At 40.8% G+C, this 20882-nt stretch overlaps 2 protein-coding genes across 2 annotated transcripts; both read right to left on the bottom strand.

Moving 5' to 3' along the window:
• Positions 1–61: 61 nt before the first annotated feature.
• mmp9 (matrix metallopeptidase 9) lies at positions 62–4541 on the bottom strand. The gene is made up of 13 exons (XM_046396590.1): positions 4210–4541; positions 3730–3968; positions 3411–3559; positions 3172–3300; positions 2889–3062; positions 2625–2798; positions 2360–2533; positions 2113–2268; positions 1770–1992; positions 1531–1670; positions 1286–1436; positions 922–1025; positions 62–802 (listed from the first exon to the last, which is right to left on the bottom strand). Exons 1-13 carry the CDS (start codon positions 4345–4347, stop codon positions 678–680), a joined length of 2076 nt encoding a protein of 691 aa, XP_046252546.1. The 5' UTR covers positions 4348–4541; the 3' UTR covers positions 62–677.
• Positions 4542–16063: 11522 nt separating this feature from the next.
• On the bottom strand, positions 16064–20509 carry adora1b (adenosine A1 receptor b). The gene is made up of 2 exons (XM_046398157.1): positions 19294–20509; positions 16064–17653 (listed from the first exon to the last, which is right to left on the bottom strand). Exons 1-2 carry the CDS (start codon positions 19632–19634, stop codon positions 16867–16869), a joined length of 1128 nt encoding a protein of 375 aa, XP_046254113.1. The 5' UTR covers positions 19635–20509; the 3' UTR covers positions 16064–16866.
• Positions 20510–20882: the final 373 nt, after the last annotated feature.

The raw sequence follows: 20882 nt of genomic DNA, 5'->3' as shown, positions 1-20882 counted from the left end.
TCACATCATTCATGTTTATGTCAAGCCGTTCATGTTAGTAAAGACAGACTGAAGACAGCAGTAGGTAGTTCTCATTGAATGTTTATTGCATTGAAAGTTAAAACTTAAATACAAAACGCATCACTCATAAATAATTTCAGTGAAGGAGACATGCATTGTCTTCCAGTGCAAGTAATTGGCTTTGAAGCCATTTTCAGAAATACACAGAATTATACAAAAAAACAAGCTTTAGGACACAAAAATAATATTAGATATTGCTATAAATACCAAAATAATCCAATACTGTTAAAGAGTCTGAGCCTGTCAGACACAAAGGAGTTAATTAGCAAATCTAGTTTGCTTTTGGGAATATTTTTATTGTGATTATGGATCTTTAGACCATCATAACCTATTAGTTCACAGATGATCAGACTGAGGGCAGGGCAGTGACAGAGATTGCAGTTTGCTCTGCTTTCCTTCAGGCCTTTAACTCAAGCTATTTATAGGCCAGTGCTGTATATTTTAGACTTAGCCAACATCAACGATGACCAATTATTCACATCAAAGCACACACATCATACAACAGGTGCTATACACAAATAACTGCATGTTATTCTCCCTGTCACTTGCACAGAAGGGATAAGTAGGTGCTACCACATTACAGACAATTTCCAGCTTATCCCAGTGTGTTCATCTCCTCAGTAGCGAATGCTTGAAGAATCTGAGCACTTGAGGAGGTCATATTTCACATAGCCAACACGATCCACCTGCCTTTGAGAGTTCATACGCCAGTAGAAGCGGTCCCGGCAGAAGTAGGAGTGACCTACAGCAGAAATATTAAAATCACTAGAATGCAATTTTTAAATTTTTTGAACGCATCAGTCTACTGCTATTTGATAATTTTGTGTATTGCGCTCAGTAGATAAAAACAGGTTTTCATACCTTTGTACTGGAATACATCATGAGCATCACTGGGGACACCACCAAAGACAACATCTGTGTATCTGGGGTACCCTTTGTCAATGCTCTGGGCCTTCACATCAAGCCTGTGTTACAAAATCACACCAAAGAATGCTATTACAATGGTGAAATATAATCAGTTACAATACAGACTTTAATTATGTTGACAAAAAAGGTGATTTCAACAGTCAGACTCACTGGATAATCAGTGGAGGAAGAGTTTAAATAGCTGGCTCGATGACTCAAAAAAAGGGTTGAATTTGAGCCGAAAGTATTCCAGCAATAGACACTCTAACCAAGCCTGATTTCAAGGTTTAAATATGCTGAAGACCCAATTTTAACTCACCTCCAGAAGTTCTCTCCACTGAAGAGCAGGACTTTGCCTTTCCCCCTCTGCAGTGCCCCCTCCACCTTCTGAATGCTGCTGGGGAGGCCAAGCTTCTCTATGCTGCGGGGCCCCAGCACACTCTTCCCTGTGTACACCCAGAATCGGGTCCCTACAAAAAAAAAAAAGGACAATTATGAAAGTTGACTGCAGTTTTGACTATATTGTTGGTGCTCCCTCCATCAAAGTGTCTGAGGCTTTATTACCTGAGAAGAAGTACAATTTCCTGGTCAGAAGGTCCTCAAAAGCAGAGTCAATGACTGCTGGCAGAGCAGGCCACTTCTCAGAAACAGCAAATGGTCCCTTGGGTCCTGCATCACTCCTACTGGACGTCTTCCAGTAATTTCTGTTGATGAATATAAAATTAACATATCAACACTTACAGTTTCTGTGTGCACTGTTGTTTCTACTTTTTTCACAAAGAAGAATAGACTGATTTGCTCACCCATCCTTGAAGAAATGCAGTTCTCCCTCAATCACAGTGATGGTGTCAAATTTGGTGAACTTGCAGGGGTCTTTGGTTGGATCCACAGGATGTGGGGTGGCAGTGGTGGTGGGCTCAGTGGGTTCAGGTTCATCTGTAGCTTCAGTCTCATCAGGGTCTGGGTAGGAGTCAGTGGTGGGGGTGTCAGGCTGAGGGGGGGTGGGATCAGGGCCTGTTTTGCTTCCTGAGAAAAACAATGTGTTGATTGAGAAAAATTGTCGAGAAGTTGGAACTTCAAACATTTTGATGTGATTTAGCATGATAATGCAGTTCAGGTTGGTCTTTTATGCAGTCAAGACCTTACCATAGAGATACTGAATGCCTTCAATGTCATCTCTATGCAGGGAGAAGTCTTCCACATAGCTGTACATGGGGTACATGAGAGCATCTCTTATGTTGGAGTGATCCAGGCCCAGGGCATGTCCAAATTCATGGGCTGCCACCAGGAACAGACTGTAACCTGGAACACATGCATGAAGGAATATTAATGAATCATAAGGGTGAATACATGCATAGCATTTTACCTGTCTTGCATTATATTTGTTACCCACCACTGTCAGGACAGAAGCCCCACTTCTGGTCATCATCATAACTGGCAGTGGTACCACACCACAACTTGCCATCTCCTCGCCCCTCACTAGTGCAGGAGTCGTACGTTTTACCCAGGAACACAAAGGGGAAGTGGCAAGGCTCTCCTTCTGAATTTCCACCAATTACAGCAGTGTCTGCAAACAAAGTCATAACAACAACAGTAAGAAAACATGCCCTTGTGGTAGCACCCCATGGCATTCATGCAGTGTGCTTACTGTCACTCACCACGACTGGGACAGAATCCATATTTTGTGTCCCTGTCATAGTTGTCTGTGGTGGCACACCAGCGGTAGCCGTCATTGCGGCCCTCTGTTGTGCAGCTGTCATATTTATTCCCCAGAAAGACAAAGGGGAAGACACAAGGAGCACCGTCTGCGTTTCCTCCAAATGTGTTCAAAACTGTCAGGATGAGAATTTGGGGCAAGGATGAGTGTGTGAAATGGGTCAAATGCCTCATCTGGCTAACCTCTGGAGAATAGTCAAGCTTACGTTCACTTGGGCAGAAGCCATATTTCTTGTCTCTGGTGTAGTCTGCTGTGGTGGCGCACCATGGCAGGTTGTCTTCACGGCCATCAGTGGTACACGTGGTGTAGGATTTGCCCTCAAAAGTGAAGGGGAAGTGGCATAGAGCACCATTCGCATTCCCATAGCTGGTCGTCACAACTTAAGAGGTAGAAAAACATACATTTAATGAGATCTACAAAATGAACACAAGGGGGAGACAACCTCACAATAATTGTTGGCGGTGGAGTTGTATCTTTTTTCTAAATACCTGGTCCTTTCCCCAAAGTCCAGTACTCGTCATCGTCAAAGTGGGCGTCTCCCTGGATACCCTCACCAGGTGGATAAGCATGGGCCAGAAGGCCATCCTTACCATCAAATGGGTATGGGTCTCCATGGTCTGAACAGAAAATTAGAATTGTCTTTTATTTTGGACTTATGACTTAATTCAGTTATGTGACATCAGTATAAATGGCGGAGAAGAAATCACCATACAAATTCATAACCTACTGGCTTTTCCAAATGATATCATGATATCAGCCGTCCCATCAAAGAGGCGAGTAAAAGTCAGAGGGGTCACATCACTCCACACCTTGAAGGCTCTAGCGAAGGCGTCATCAGTCAGTGAGCTCCCCATGTCTGGAGAGTAGTTCAGAATTCTGTAGAGGAAAAGAATGACACTCTGCATTCAGACTTATGATTGACAATGTAAGTGATGACAACTGGTGATAAATCTCCATTGGAGACACTGTATGTGGTACCTTGCATTACGAACCAGAAGCCTTATACTGTCACCAGCTGTAGCAATGGGTTCTTTCTCCATACTCACCTATAAGTGATGTCGTGATGGTCCCATTTGAGGTCTCCTTCAAATGTTTGGTAGTTGGCCACATCAGGAACCCCGCAGCGAGGCCGTTTCATGGCGTCCAGGGTGGGCTTGTCCAGCTCTCCTGTCTCTTCCAACCCCATCTGCCTCTGCATCATCTTCAAAGCTTTGGAAGTGGATACCATAGACTGGAAGCCACTGCGAAACTCTTTCTTCGTGTAGCCATACTTATCCAGATAACTCTGTCAGAAGAACAGAAGAAACCACATTAATAACTGGTTCCTCATGAAGTAAACTTGAGTTTGGAAAACAAATTCTGTCCTTATGTTTTTGTGTCTTTTGAATGAAGAAGAAACTATTTTTCTTTTAATTAGCATTATGATTAGGATCTCTGTTCAGGTAATTACTTCCCTGCACAGCTTGATTGCACACAGTTTTGGGAATTTCAATATGTCAAGACAAAATGAACCATCTGCTACTCACTTCTGCCACCTCCATATCTGTCATGTTTTTGATGATGTCTCCAGGGAAGGTGACAAAAACAGACTTGAGGGGAAGGCTCCATCCATCCTGAATACTTATCCCCAAAATGAAACACACAGCTAAAGCACAGAATCTCATGATGAGATTGTCTGTAGACTGATGCAAGTTGTAGCAACAAAAACAAAGCCCTGAAATGAACAAATATTCTGACACAAAAAATTAAAAAAGCTTCTCAGCTGAAGATCGACTGTGTTTCTCCTTCAGTGTTGGCTTTGCTCTTCACTCTTTGTTTTGACTGGTGGTTCTTGCTGTCTCTGCCTTGTTGAGGTTGCGTACCTTCTTTTATACACCCTAACATCTTAGTCACCTAACCTTGCTCCCGCCTACCACTAACCTCAACCCTCCCACTTACATCTTGGTAGGCTGTACTGGTTGAATGGATGTGGGGAATTTCCAAAATATCCACATTTAGCTTTACCTAATAGCTAATGAGTGGTTAACTAATTGTTCTTTTTTGGAGATATTTCAAGTTGGAAGGGTGTGGTAATGACAACCAGCAATGGCAGAGATAGATAACATAAATTGTGATGTACATTTTTTATGTTTGCATTCATACTGTTAATAAATGAATGACTTTAATGAATGAAATTATTAACAATATGAAAAATTACATTGAAAGATTTTAAGGTTTCTATTATCTTAAGAATTTACATCAGAAAAAATGGGCATAAAATCCTTTCAGGAAATATCCTAAATAAATTATAAACACAGTGTTTGCTCATTGTACATAGTCAATGTTATCCTTTTAATTCACAGCAACTGGTCTTTTTTACATGCTAATGTATTTTTGCCTGAATACAACACACTCATCATGGGACCCAGCCAGACACTTCTGTTATTTCTTTACCCAGAGGTATGATAGAAAAAAGTCTGCTTCCACTTTTTTTCATAAATATAAATTTGTTTCCTCTAAACCTATAATTAGATACTCAATAAAATGTCAAACTAGGCCAAATGTAAATTCTTTCAAAAAAGGTGAAAGAATATACTATAATTACACCACTGACTGTCTGTGTTGCTGAAATTATATATTAAAACTGTGATATGCCAACAGACTGAGATGATTAAGAAATACCAGTGTATTTAAAACAGATTCTCAGTAGTATTACAGCATTGTTGTTGGTCAGATTTTTGGGAACTACCTGCTTCATCATGACTATGTGCTGTTGCTGATGCAAAATGTCCAAAGTGTCCAAATTCATTGAAATGATTTATACACCTTATGGACCAATGTCTGTTGCACTAAATGTTTTTGTGTTAGGATCTTACTTCTCTATCTTACTTCTCTATCTCACATGCACATCTCTGTTTCATAATAGAGTGAGCCAGAAAATGCAGGGACAGCATTACTTTTTATTGTGAACAACAACTTATGCACTGGCTAATCAGTAATCTTGAAAGTACCAGCTATGTGCTGTAGTATGTTTATGCTGAGTATATGTTGATATTCTGGGGTATGTGAATATCAGGTTGTTGTGGGAGAGGATGTGTCTCAACCAGCGTATCATGACTCACTGCTTTCCCACATAAATGGCCAATCTGCTGATGAGGGGCTTTTTTCAATGAGCACACTACTGACATCCTTTCTTCCTGTGCAAACATGTTTACTTTAAAGCCTTGCTGCATTTTCAGGTGCAGAAAAATAAACAACTCTCAAAACATTCAATGTAAAGTGCAGACAGTGATCCCTGCCCAAGCCCCTGTTGAATAAATATTTTTCAAATTATTCAAGTGGATATGAAAACATTAGCTGTAGCTGAGACATGTATTAACTTGGAAAATTGCAAAGATTTAAGTCCACATCCTCTTTCATAGGATATCTAGTAACTTGCCTTTTAAGGTAAAGGAAATCTTGTAGCTATCCTAATGACTGTTGTGAGAAGATGTGGACTGCGTTCTCACGAAGAAATGGTTTCCTGATGTGGTTGATGCTTCACACATTTTGACACACATGTCATCTGTCCCACTATGTTTAACTTGTTGTTGACGTGTCAAGGAAATGTTATCATGTCTTCTTCTGAGTACTTCTTTAATGTTATTTCTTGAGAGTGCACCTATAAGAACTTCCATTAGTCTGGGAAGGCTTTCCGTAAGGTTTTGGAGTGTTTCTGCTCTAACTGGAAAATGTCATGAGGGACCTTTTGTTGTGATTTGGTGCTATATAAATAAACAGAATTGAACTAAATTGAATTTTAGCTCATTCATGCAGCAGAGCATTTGTGAGGTCAGGCACTGATGTTGGACGAAAAAGCCTGACTTGCAATTTCTATTCCAGTTCATTTCAAAGGTGTTTAGTGGTTTGGAGGTCAGGGCTCTGTGCAGGCCAGTCAAGTTCTTCCATGCTAAACTAATCCAGCCATGTCTTTATGGACTTTGTTTTGTGCATTGGGACACAGTCATGCTGGAATAGAAAAGGGCTTCCCCAAACTGTTGTCACAAAGTTGGAAGCATAGCATTGTCCAGATTGCCCTTCACTGGAAGTAAGAGGGCCAGCCCAACCCCTGAAAAATAACCCCTGTTTGAATACTTTTGTCTACATAGTGTATCTCTACACCAATGCTTATACCAAAGTTTAATCTGTTGTGTGTTCCCAGTGCTGGTAATACACATTCCTTTTTCAGATTGTGACAATCACCCTGTCAGGTCAAAATACATTTGTTTGTAAGGGAGATTCAAAAATGTAAATTTTTTTTATTTTGTGATGCTTGTCCTTTGTCGACTCTCTTTTTATGTGCATGTAAGAAACTCCAGTGAAATAAAATGTTATTTAATTTCAGTGGATATAGATATTTAAAACAGACATTTGGTAAACACACAAAAATAACACCAACCACAGTGTAGTTACTTGACACATATCCATATTGTGCACCTATTTTTGGCCATACATTAAATTTCATTCAGACTAAAGCAGCTCTAAGCTCTTCAAATGCACAAGCCCTCCTTCATTTGCTGCAGTTTTTATGCTCATTCAGGAACAACCATAAGGGTATTTTTGTTCAAATGTGGCTCCTCAGAGGATCCCCAGGCCTCCTTTGAAAACATCTGCCACTGATTTTGCATGGCGTCAAAGGCTTAATGAATACGGCTCCATGCATTTTAACAAATGCCACACTTCATTTGGTTTCGCCACTTTGCTTCCAAAAAGACGTCTGGCACAGAACCTCAGAAAATACACATTTTTGTGTGGCATTCTTCCCAAAATTGCCCTCAGTCACTGCACAGCCTGTTGGCACAGACCATATAACTCCATTGGGTGGCCAACTGCGTCACCAGTGAGCTGGATAATATCATAGTAGAACAACAAGACCATCATAGCACACGTGGGCAGAATCTTCATGATCGGATTAACCATGCAATGTCAGAGTCACATAATATCAAAAAGTTATCATTTGTGACCTCTCCCTATTTTTTCTGGGGCTGCCAAAACAAAGTGAGGCAGAGAAACAGTAAAATCCTGTCTCTCTATTGCATAATAATAATAATAATAACTTTATTTATATAGCACCTTCCAAAAAACAGGTGCTTAACTATCATTCCAAACAAAATCAACAATTAGTACACTGAATAAAATGCAATAAACAAAATATAAATAGACAAATGGTGAAGGTTTACGATTTAAAAAAATAAATAAAAATAAAAAATAGATGTGCTTTAAAAGTGATCAGTAAAATCTTAAAATCAGTTTTAAAACAAACTGGCAGCCATGGAAGGGAGGCTGGAGGGGGTGATGTGGTGTTAAAACCAGTGAGAAGATTATTATTAGCTCAGGGTGAAAACTTTGATTACATGTGGGACTTCTCATACGAAGCACTGTGGGGCCTGTTTTATACCCTGTTTTTTCTTTAACCTAGATTCTTTATCCTAGATTCTTGAGTCTACATTCTTCAGCGCTTACAGTTCAAATTTTGCAACTCTGTGCTTAATTATGAAATGCCCTGTTTATTTTCCAGCCGTCTTGTTAAGGCAAACTGTTTATGCCTTATGGTATGTTTCTAACAGGCAGTTATAAATGCAAAAATCACTTCCTGTCTGCCACAGTTGATGTGGTTCCTTGGCCAGCTCCCTTATTCAGCTGCGTTGTGTTTTATGACGACTGGTTTGTTGACTTTGTGGTGGGACACAGAGACTGTGCAACACACAGGACCGTCACTGTGTTTGATGTGGGGGCAGTGTTACCCCATCACCATGTCCAGGTACTTTACCCAGCAGTGCTGAGTCTGCTGTGCCTTGCAGTTATTCTGGGAATAGTTTTGTTTTTATATCCAACTAAAGTCTGACAGCAGTTTATTTTAGCTTTCCAAGAAGTTCGCCTCTACATTTCCTTGATCTTGTTTTGATCATTCAGTATTGTTCACCTCATTATTACGACAACAGTAAGACTAAAACAGTTATTAACAGCACTTCTAATGTATTGTCTTTGAATATTTGTTATTCCTTTTGATTTCTCAAGATGCTACGCATGCTTGTGGGTAAAACTGGCACACAGATACTCAGAGCACAACAAGCAAAACAAATGACACAATCAAAATAAAACAAGCAATAAGGGAGGAAACCATATTGTGCCCTCTAAGCCTTCAAATGTCATTCATATAACAGCTTGCCTGTAATGAGTCATAAGTCAGCATGATAAGTTTGACAGAAATAATTCCATGAACAAGTTTTAAACAGTTGCCATAAAGTTGTGTACAGTCATATGAATGGAATCGTAGGAGAACAAGAGGCCACAGCTTTGACTCATGTTTCCCTGGGACAGCAGACATCAGTGATACTTCTGCTTCACCCAACTCAACATGTATTTCAGCATGACAACCTAATAATTAGCAGTAAAGATAATGAGATTCTGAATAACATGGAGTCAAAATGAGTCATACAAGTAGCTCAAATATAAATATTTCTGCATTATAGCAGTTCCAGATGCTGAAACCACAGAAGTCATGTCATAGTCACAATGATGATCATCACAGTGATGTGTCATTGTCGCATCCAGCTCAGGATGCACAATATAAAATACTAGGTTGGATTACAGTAGGTCAGTCCAATATAACTTGTTGATACAAAACTAAATAAACAATTAAAACATAATAGTTGTTATGTAATCTGATACCTTTGAAAACTTGACTCAGTCTCAAGGCTTCACATGGCTCACATTAGCAGACACCGACTTTTCTCAATCTGATATGAGGAAATGAAGTTCCACCACATTGCCAGGATTCAGAGCACAGTGCTGTGTCCGCTATATCTGATCAAAACTGCTAAATGAGCATGTCATATAAACCTTTACTGCTTATCACTGTTTTCTTTCCCATTACTCTCGCACCAAGTAACTGGTGATAACCACAGACCAAAAATGCAGACTTCCTCAGCTTCCACTCAGGTACTCTACAGGATTGGGACACTTTGGTACTGATGACTGAAACAGGATATGACAGAGTCCCCAGACCAAAGTGATGTATGTGTACTGATGTTTTGCAATGCCTTTGTATGGATACAATATGCGATTATAACATTTGTGGCATTGTGTTGAGTAACTTGTGGCTTTATGAGGACCAAACATATCATCTTAGTTGTGTACATTGGTCACCTGCGTGACAATGGATAGTTATCATGACAAAAGGAATTGAGGTATGCACACACAATTATTTCAGCATTTTCAACCAATAGATAATGACAGGAAATGAAGAGAATTGCAATATAGGGACCAATCAGCGGGTTCCTGGGGACATGGTTTCTCATGGTCGGCGCCCTAACCTCTAGGCCACAAACAGACAATTTGTATGAGTTCATGTAATTCTGTAATATCACTAAATAGCATAGGCGTGTTTGGCCAAGAGCCATGCTTGAGAGTAGACTGCGTCTGCCACTGCAGAGCAAACCCAGGCAGGCGGAGTTGTGTTAACTTTATGGATAGCCATCTTTCACCACTACTGTTAAAAGCTAATTACTGCCAGTCATCAGCAGTGGCCTTTATGGGCGTTCCATCCTGTGTCATCCACAACATAGCCACAGGGAGTGACAGCATGGGCCACGAAGAGAGCTCTGATTGCACCGAATATTATTATTGCTTGTTGAACTCAATACGGAGCAACGCCTCCATAACTTTTTAAAGAGTTGTTTTCCAAATGTGCAGCAGAAAAATGGAGAGCCTGTAAACCAAAACAAAACAAAAGAAGTGCTTTGTAACACATTTAAAGATGCTAAGATGCATAAAGATTTTTTATGACCACCCTCCGACGCGACCCCCCCCCCACCCCCAACCCCCACCCCTGCGGAGAAAAAAACCCAATTAAAACAAAAAAACATTAGTATAATGAGGTCATGTGTAAAGTTCATTCAGCAGGTTTTTAAAACAACCATTTCAGAAAATGCGAATGAGAAATGGGAATTTCCCCTTCCTGATAAAGGATAAGCAGCTGATAGCAGGGAAGTGAGGGCGGGAAGTGAGTCAGGCTCAGCACTTCAGCTGCCTCTGCACACTTTGGTTCAGACTTGTTGAGGCAAGCAATTATCCCTTCTTTTGATGTGTGTTTGAGCTTTCTGTTACTGTATGTGGGGTTGCCGGAGTTTGAACTCATGCAACATTTCCCTCCAGGACAAAAACCTAAATTGCACACGACGTGTCATTTTCCGGTAGTGCAGCAAAACAACTCAAACCCTGACGTTACTGTGTGTGGTTTGCTGATGAATCTTCCTGTGTTACTAAAGTGGACAGTGATACATTTGGCTTAACATTATCTGAAACATATCGTTTTAAAATGTTAGAGGAATAAAGGAATAAAACCCCCTAAATTCACAGTCTTTTTATCCTGTAGGGATATTGTAGTTCTTGAGTGGCCCTCTCTCACTCATTGTGCCGAAATGTTGTGGCAGAGACAGCATTTCTGCACTATGATCGTGTGTGGGTGATCCTACGATGTGGATTTGGGAAATGTTTCTGGTTCATACCTTCAGAATCTCTGTGAGATAATCAACAACTTCAATCAACTGCTTTATAATCACAAATCTAGAATGAAAAAATGTTGTTTATGATAAAAATACACGATGAACTATCATTCTACTCTGCATTGTTATGTTTTTCCCGTACTGACTTAAAACGGAGTAAGTTGTGGATTTATGGTGTATCTGAGCTTTTACCATGTTGCTAAATTACACACTGAATCTGATGTGCAAATACAAGCAGTTGGGGCTTTTGTTTTGGCACTTGAATCTGCAGTCCATGATCTAATTCTAGTGTCTTGAGGATATTAATTAGCCATGCCAGTCTCTGGAACTGCCTTCAGAAGATTTTAGATAAAAGCGAAGTGGCCATCAGGACCTGTGGGAGAGGCTTAATGAAGGAACCAGATGTGACCTTGGTACCCTGAATCAGGGAACTAGATCAGCAGTGAGTCCTCCTGCAGCTTTAGCACAGCAAAATATTCTTTACCAGCAGGTGGCAGTCTGCCATAAGGACAGTCAGTGAGGCCAAAGGAGATTTAGAAATAAAGCTTTGGTACAGGGAATTAGTGTTAGGAAGAAACACAGCATCAAGCTTTAGTTGGAACTATATAAGGAAAATCTCTCGTATACACAAGGAAGTGAATTATGCTACTAAACAAAGCTTAAAACCATCTCGGTTCTTGAACATTTTATCACACCTGCTTCAGTTTAGGTTCACACAGAAGGCAATCCGCCCCTTCATTTTATAACCTTGCTTCAAGGCCATATTTTTAAAATACCTCTGGAGGCAGAGATTTGATTTTTTTTTTTTTTAAAGAGAGATAAAATATTAATTTTGCAAGCCTGTTTGGTGAATAATTAATTGTTAGGGGAAATGAGTCTGTTTGTTGTGTATGACGTGAGGCTTTTTTGCTGTTTCTCTGTGTGGGATGAAAGCCTTTCTGAAGACTGACAATGAAAGACAACACAGTTTTCCGATTACACCACCTTCAAGTTCACGGCTCAAGATGATGGCAGGTGCTACCATGAAGATTGTGTAATTGCTTTGCAATTTGGTAACTGTTTATCTAAAATATGATGCATGTCAATAGGCTGGGTTTGGTTGTTACTGGTTGCAGAATTTCCTTGTACTGTAAATTTGCATCTACCCTTTTTTTCCCTACATCTTCTTACTTATATGCTATTCAGTTCAGATGCAGTCAACTAGGAATTGATGTTCCCACACTGCTGTATCCTGACATGGGTGAGTCTGACGCAGATGCTCTTTCAGCAGAGACAGAATTAGTGGCCTTGTTTTTATGATTGATTGCTTTTTTGTGAAATCACACATGCAGAAGAACAAATCAGCTGTATGTGAGGGTGGAGATTTTTCCGTGCTTTACTGGATAACACCATGATACTGTGAATGCCGCTGTGACTGCATAATAGTACCTCATGACATGTTGTTATCCAGCCCTCATCCTTCAAAGGTGTGTGTCAGAGCTATGTTACAGCTGCTCCCTATAAGACAGACGTCGTGATGGTATAAAAAGTGTTCTGACAAACAGTCTTGTTTCCTGTTGTGCAGCAGTACTGGGGACACAACACGCTTGCTTATTCATGATGCCTGATCAGAGCTCAGGTAGATCAAACGGCTCCTCCATTTTTAATGAAAAAAGACCTTCACTTGGACGTAAATTTCAAACCATGCATTTCCCGTCAGCTCACCCTATTGGAGGTACAGGGAGTCTTTGGGGAATTGGAAGGTCAGTTTCTGTGAGAGCTTCAGCTAATGTACTGAGCTGAGTATTGAACAGAAACATGGCTGAAACAAACCATTCTGTGGAAATATTGACCTGGTGCATTTCAGCAGGGGGACAAGGGCAGATACAGAGGAGCAGAAGTAGAGGTTACTGGCCCTGTTATTATTATTAAATATTCTGATGTTAATTTGACTTCATTTCAGCACATAATTACCACAGTTTACATTTCTTAAGAATTATTTCCCTTTCAAATGAGCACCAAGCAGTTACTGAATCTAATAAGCACACGTTTTATCTTAACATCTTTGGTTTAAAACAAAAGGTCAGTACACCCTGACACTGAGCTGATTTTACTGCATAATGTACATATGAAGTAGTGGAAAGAGAGGCCCCTCTCCTTCTCTCAGGATCTGCGGTTAAGATCCACATTAGCCCCAAGGACTACAGGTCACTGCAGGGAAAGGTCACCTCTGCTGTTCTATTGGAAATACACAGCACGAGTATTTCCTTTCCGCTTCTTTGCAGTTCTTATCTGAGCTCTCCTTCGACTTGATATTCAATCCTTGCCTGAAACTGAACATCTTTTCCCAGGAAACCAAGCCATCATGATAAGAATAGCTTCCAAGACAGAATTATCACTGTTACACTTTCAGTAAAATATTCCCAATATTGATTCAGACTATTTATTTTATATAAGCGTTCTGGACAGCACTACATAACATGTGTTGTGTATTGTCTGCTGTATGGATTCTGGGCAAGCTCTTTTTGACAGAGGACACTGAAGTGAATCTGTTCACAGCATAAGAGGTGGAGACCTTGCAGAGCACAGCAGAGCAGCATGAGTTAATAGTCCAATTAAATAGTCTTTCCAGGAACTTCATATGTTGCCAAATATCAAAGAAATTCATGTATTGACGAGAGAAGTGGGTTGTCAGAGCTGTGACAACTCACATTATTGCTCCGTGGTAATGAGAATTCTGACAGAACTGTCAACCTGCTGCAAGGTGCCAATATAAAGCGGAGATATCCAGGGTTTAAATGTTGGTTGTGGTGGAATAATTACAACTCAGGAAGTCCTGACTTCTTGAAAGAACTGACTAGACAGATAATACACTATTTGTCATTCATTTTAAAATGAAATTAATAGATGAGCTTAGTACGTAGTTGGGTGGCTGTTCTTAAGTGTATCCTTGGTTACAGAAAGTGCTGACTTTATGTGGGGAAGGAACGTGTTGACAAGGACAGATTTTCTGGAAACAAGCTATGAGTTTCCCTAGTGCAGGGCTAATAAAGTCCTATCTTATCTTAAACAGCTGCTTATTTGCACAGCTAGCTAATATGTAGAAACATTAACATTCATTAGGACACCTGTTGATGGAAGTCCAACATTTACTTTGCTTTTATTTCTGTTCTGGTCTGGCAACTCCTGAGAAAAATGTTAGCCTTGTTGCTAAATGCTCAATTTTCATCACCAGCTAGTTGCTATGTTTGGTTAAAATAACAGCGTTCTTCTGCTAGAAACAAAGATCAGAACAGTAGGATTAATGCAAAACACTCCAATTGCGGGCCAGAAGACAATGAGCTGAAAGACACCACAACACCACCGAGGTGAGGGAAAGTATAGGCCTATATGAGGGCATTTCGTAAAAGTTGTCAGGTGATCCTTTGTTAGTATAAAACTATTCCATGTAGTCACTTGAAAATGCGTGGATCAGTGCTCCATGACTTTGTGCTTGATTGTCCAACCCTGTCTCTTAGAAATTATGTTGTGGTGAGAATCATTACCTGCTCAGATGCGATGTTAAGTATTAAGTAAGTGAAGCTCCACAGATATCTACTGCACAAGATGTAGCTGAGGTGGATAGGCAGCATAGTTCAGACTTAGACGTCAAAGTCTGGGGTTCGCATCTAGATTCCTGTGTCTGTCTATGGTTAGGTTTATGCAAAAAAGCATTTGGTTAGGCAGAAGGATGTGATTTTCAAATGAACGTTGAATGAAATGAATGATCATGTTGTGTCTCATTCTTAAGGCCAATGCGGACTCTTCTGTAAAGGAAGACCAGGAGCCTTCCCTTCTTTTAATCAAAGTGGTTATGCCCAAACATAACCATGAAAAGTTTAATAATGTAGTAGCGACTATGAGCTAATTTTGCATGGATAAATTAGATTCTAGCGAAAAATAAACTCTTAGTGAACATTTTTCTGATATGTTTAGTATGCACAAATAATAATTAAATAATTAATTGATATTTCCTCATTATGTTAACAGAAAACATGACTGCTGCAAATTAGTTGTATATAAACGTTATTTCTAGGAGACAGGGTTGAAGTGTGTGCTCAGTTGTCACATTTGCATGGCAGGTCATTCATCAAACCATGAAATATCATAAAATAATATCACAAATGTATACTTCACTGTTCTATTGGAATCAAAACTGTAAACCAAGACTGTAAATAACATTATCTATAGAAAGCACATTATGCTATACATTTATTTACGCACTTCTTTTTATCAAGCGTGTCTTATGTACAGTCCACCTGGTCTATAGACTTTGTAGAGAAATCATGATACAGGTGGTGTGGATTGCATTAAAGTTTCTGTTGACACTGTTTTCTCAGCCATCAGAGCATCAAAATGTTCACTGCCTGCTTGAGAGATGTTCGTCAAGCCTGCAATAAAAAATGTCTTCATCTTGCGTAAGAGATTGTCAGCCACGTAGGAGAGCATCAGTGCACTGTCTTGTCCACAGTCTTTACAAGAGACAAAACAGAATTACTTTACATTCTCATACAGTGTTTATGTCAGCGGCATTGAACATAGTTTATTTACTAATCTATAGATGCCCCAGTTTGGCATTATAGAAAATGTTGGGCTTACAGTATAGTAAACATACCTACAATCTTTAGGTTGTCTTTCTTGTCCAGTCCATACTAATTAAAGTACTGAGTAAGGCCCTGAATGCCACTGTATCTAGTGGTAAGTCAGCAATGAGGTTATTATCAGTCCATGAAGGGAAAAAAAAAGAAAAACTTTCATTACCACCAGCTGGCATGGAGGCTGGATAAACATGAGCTTTAAGTGCATCTTGTCCCCCCCACCCTCCCCATGAGGAGCTGTCATCCTGCAGCCAGGAGTCTACTGCACGCAGCTTCTAAAAGGTTAAAACCTCTCTTTCCCTCCAGCTGTTTGTTTCTTATCCCTGTCCATCTCCTTTGTAATGGATCAGTGCTGCTGGCTCACTGAGGGACTCAGCTCCAGTAGAGAAGAGTTAAGGGATTACAAAACCCTTCTATCAGCACATACACGCCTCCTTACTGCAAAAATCTCTTCCTATAGTGGTACTTGCTCTACTGCTGTTGTGCGATAAAGACCCTGAAACAGAGATAAGTGTTCACAGCTGTGTTGCCATAGTCCCTTATTTACATTATTATTACATTCATATCCTTCAGCCACTGTCCATTTAAACATACACACAGTATTACAGTAGTAAGATGAACCTGCTCTATTTGAAAGGAGAAATTTTTCCTTCAAAGCAAGTTATAAAATTTGATAAGCTGATACTGACCAACTGCAATAACTTACACTGCACATTTTGTAATGTTCGCATCAACTGGTTGACCATAATGACCAGAATGTTTTCAGTGTGTTACTAAGATTGACAGCCCCTGCCAAAATTACTTCGATTATTGCAAGTTTACTGATACCCTTTTTAATTTTTTTTGCCCTGACCAAACAAAGTAAATCCACTCCTCAAAAGCAAAAATATTCTTCCACTGTTTGAGATTTATCATCCAAGATGAATCAGTCACTACAGCATCGTAGCACTTCATGCTCCTCATTAGACGACATTCAAATGAGAACCAATGCTCATACACTGTTCTTTACTTTCCCGACCGCTACTCAGCTCCGTTCCTTGGCTTAGACTGGATTCTGCTCCAGTAAGGGTGGATGGTCCTTAGGTTGCTGCTGTGGTTTGGTCCTCTGGTCCTGCTGTTGCTCAGATGGAGGCGGCTGCTGTTGTGTTGGATCAGAATTTAAGATTTTCTTCTGTGTCACCTGGTGTGGTCCTGGATCGGGCATCTCTTTCCTGTCACTGGGCTGAATCTCCAGAGCTGGTGTTTCCTTGCAGCAAAAGTATTGCTGCCAGATTTTCTTAAAGGCCATACGGAACTTCTTAATGCGGAAAGCGTAGACAATTGGGTTGACAGCCGAGTTGCCATGTGTGAGCAGGATGGCGATGTAGAGGAGGACTATGGGCTTCTGGCACTCAGGGCAAAAGAGTGTGATGCAGTTGATGATGTGTAGGGGAAGCCAGCTAATGGCAAAGAGAAAAAGGACCAGAGCCAGTGATTTAGCAAGATTCAGTTCTTTGTCATAGTACTTGTTGGGGTCTGTGTGACTCGTGTTGATCTTCTTATTGTTTAGCTGCTTGTGGATCATGTAGAAGATCTCTGCATAGATGACCAGCATGAGCAGCAGCGGTGGCAACACCCAGCCAAAAAAGTTGAAATAGACCATGTAGTTCATGCTGATGACATTTTCAAACTGGCAAGTGATGATGAGGTCAGAGCTGATGGAGCCGTTCTGCTGGAGGCGCCTCAGGTTGTTCCAGCCCAACATGGGTGTGAGTCCCACGATGAAAGCCACCGTCCAGCATATCACCACTGCCAGCCCTGCTCGCCGAGGTGTCACCACCCGCTTGTACCTGCAGGAGGAAGCAGTATCATGTCAGCACTTTTTCTGGCAGTGCTTTTAAGGCAAGCTTTTTATTTATTTTCATTTTTCAATTTGTCGGTGTTCTTGTACTGACAAAAGGCATGATTCAGAAGACAGATCCCCTTGACACTTTACATACAGCTCCATGTCGCACATATTTCAACTTGAACAGACAGTCCCTGCAAGCCGTTATCAGTAAACCTTGGCCTTGTTGCTTTTCATGCTTTTGTTCAGAGCAAAAGTGAATTATAGATCTTAAAATTGGCTCAGCGACTAATCCATTACAGCAGTACGGGGGACACAAGCTGCCGTTTGTGGCATGCTACAACAGGCTTTACAGGTTTAGAATTTTCATTGTTTATAGTGTTTTATGGATAAGAATCCAAAGGTAGAAAATGATACCAAACAGAGGCGCTAAATTCTTATCACTGCTTTCCTGTGAACAGGAATGTGAACAGTTATCTGATCCAGTCTGTGTTTGAAAATGTGTGTGGGGCAACAATTTAACCCTTCTGGATCATAAATGGTCGCTATTTACTGTTGTTGTAATCATAAGGAACACATTATGCATTAACCTGACCTTACACAAGTGTAGCCAGAGGCTGAACAAAGCACTGCAATTTAGCCTGGCTGTCACAGGTGCCATTTCTTGGATTAGTATCGATTAGGGATGGATATGTTAAGTTAAGTCTGTGTCTGAAGCACAGCCAGAAGATCGTTATTCACACTCAAAGACCAGAAGCGAGATCAGATACTACTGATCTAATATCTATGAGGATAGAATGGGAACATCAGCACTTTGTGGTGTTACTGCACAGAAGAAACACAAAATAATGGTGTATTTGTGTTATTTGAATTATATTCTCCCTCTTGATGACACAGAAACAGTAAGTTGTGGGAAGGCACAGGCAGTAACAACTCCTTAGGCAAACACCATTGAGCTTTGAGGGTTTTATATTTAGTAAGACTAAGCAGTCAAAAGCTACAATTCCTGATAAACTTCTATCATAAGCCTGGAAGTCTCAGACAGGAGATTAAAGTTTGAGGATATCACAGACAACATTCTCAGACAATAAATTCCCCTCTGGTGTTAAGCTTATCTTTCCAGCCTTTCAGTGCTGCCTCTCACTCTTTTGTTTCAGTCTGACACAATAAACCACTGATGGTCTTCTGTGTCAAATACAAAGAACACTGTAAATATCGTTGACAACAAACCAGACATCTTTTGTGTCCTCCAGAAGCACAGAAAACATGATTTTCCTTTATACAACACCATGTCCAAATCTGTCTCTTTACTACTCTTCCAGTATCTTGACAACAGGGGGACTGATTGAAGCTGTTGGTTGATGAGCCTTGCTCTGGTTAGCTGTCATGTCTATGCTGGTGAGTCAGATCTATATGCGTGTAATGGGTCTGGCAGGACAGATGAATCCAGTGAAGTGAAACAAGACCCGTAAGGAAATCAATGCCCAGGAACATAACAGTGGAGCTGTAGTGACTTCTTCTGGGGGGCTTTCTGAGAAGTCAAACGGTGCCATCATCAACACCTCTATCATCTGTCTGTTTGGCCCTGACGGTGAGAATAAGTGCATAACATTTTCATTGTGTGGACTGTGAAAACCTCATTACCTGGTGGGGATCTTGACCCTGAGATAGCGATCAATCGCGATAGCCAGGAGGGCCAGGATTGAACTTTGCGTCAGCACCAGCACCGTGCACGCCACGAGCAGGCAGCTGTAAAAGTGAGTTTTGAGTCCGATGCTGATGGTGATGGCCAAAGGGATAACGAGGGCTCCCACTGCAATATCCGCCAGAGCCAGGGAGACGATGAAGCAAAACGTGGTATCTCGTAACGATTTGTTAATTTTCACCGCCCAGACGACCATCACATTTCCGATTACAGACGCGACTGCAATCACCACCTCCATTCCTATATAAAGCGACTGCGCTGACAACAGGGCTCCGGGCATTCTTGCAGATGATTATGTCCTTGATGAGAACAAGACTGATTTCAGTGAAGCAGCCGTATGAGAATCCAGGAGAGCAGTCTTGGATTTTTCTTTGTCATGAGAGTATATTCCCAACGAGATGCGCGTCCATCAGTTTCACGGTGCCCACGTTCCCCTGGTTACCACATGTAACTTGCAAGGAAAAATCCAGTGATTTTGAGGGGAAGAAGCGCGTTAGCCAGCAGCATATCTAAGGATGAGGGGTTTTCCTTTTGGAGCAGGTGTTGTGGTCCGGCGGCTGTTGTGCGTCGCTCCTGCCCTGTGCCCTGCTCCTCCATTTGGCTAAATACACCTGCTCCTGATGAGAGTAGCATCCTTCCCAGCATGTGCTCCGATTTATCCAAGAGGGCGCTTCATCCTCATCAGCCTACGTTTTTCTTAAGTGTATCAAAGCACGTTGTAACAAAGCAATTATTAACTCTCTTCTGGATGAAAGCGCACACGGTTGCAGCTTTTGCGCAGGCGTGTGTCACCCACTGCCTCTTCTCTCCCTCTTCTGTGCTTTCACTTGGAGCAATAATGCCGAAAATAACGGTGTTATCTTCTCGCCTTTTCTTGTTCCGTTCAAAGGTGCTGTCTTTGTTTCTGTGAAATGTATAATTTTAGTTTCATTTAGTGTATGCGACTGCTTCATTTTCCGTGCAGAAATAAGTGCATGCTGCTGTAGCCTTCTGCGGGACCGTCCCAAGGAAGTCAGGTAGAGCAGAGGTGATTTGAACTCACATTCATTTCCTGTGTAATGCTATGCAAGCATGTCCAATACGCCCTTTCAAATGCTCACGGACCTTGCTCGGTTGGGTATTTTTCTGATAAGAGGTGAGGCGCTGAGCTGACAGAAAAATAACACAGATAAAGCTAATGAAAATGGCATTGTAGCTTTGAACCAAGTGATAAAAGACAGAGCAAACAGTGGCACAATCCTTCTCCTTGTGTTTTCCCTCATCTGGCAGCATGCACCTCATTTAATTCAAAACATATTCAGAGAATCATAAATCTGTAACACAAATAGATATTCAGGTCATGCTAAATATAAACATGTGCTTCAGACTTCAAAGACCTCCACTCTGAGCCTCAGGCGTGCCCCATCCTCCAAACTAATAGGAAATCTATAACAACACTTAGAGACCTTGTGACTGATTTAGATCCATTAACCAGCCTTTTAAAAAACTATCTGTAGCTTTCCAAGAGGTTTTTGAAAAGGATGTTGTT

The sequence above is a fragment of the Scatophagus argus genome, chromosome 8 (assembly GCF_020382885.2).
Source record: "Scatophagus argus isolate fScaArg1 chromosome 8, fScaArg1.pri, whole genome shotgun sequence".
Taxonomy (NCBI): Eukaryota; Metazoa; Chordata; class Actinopteri; family Scatophagidae; genus Scatophagus; species Scatophagus argus.
This window is presented reverse-complemented; position numbering and strand designations above follow the sequence as displayed.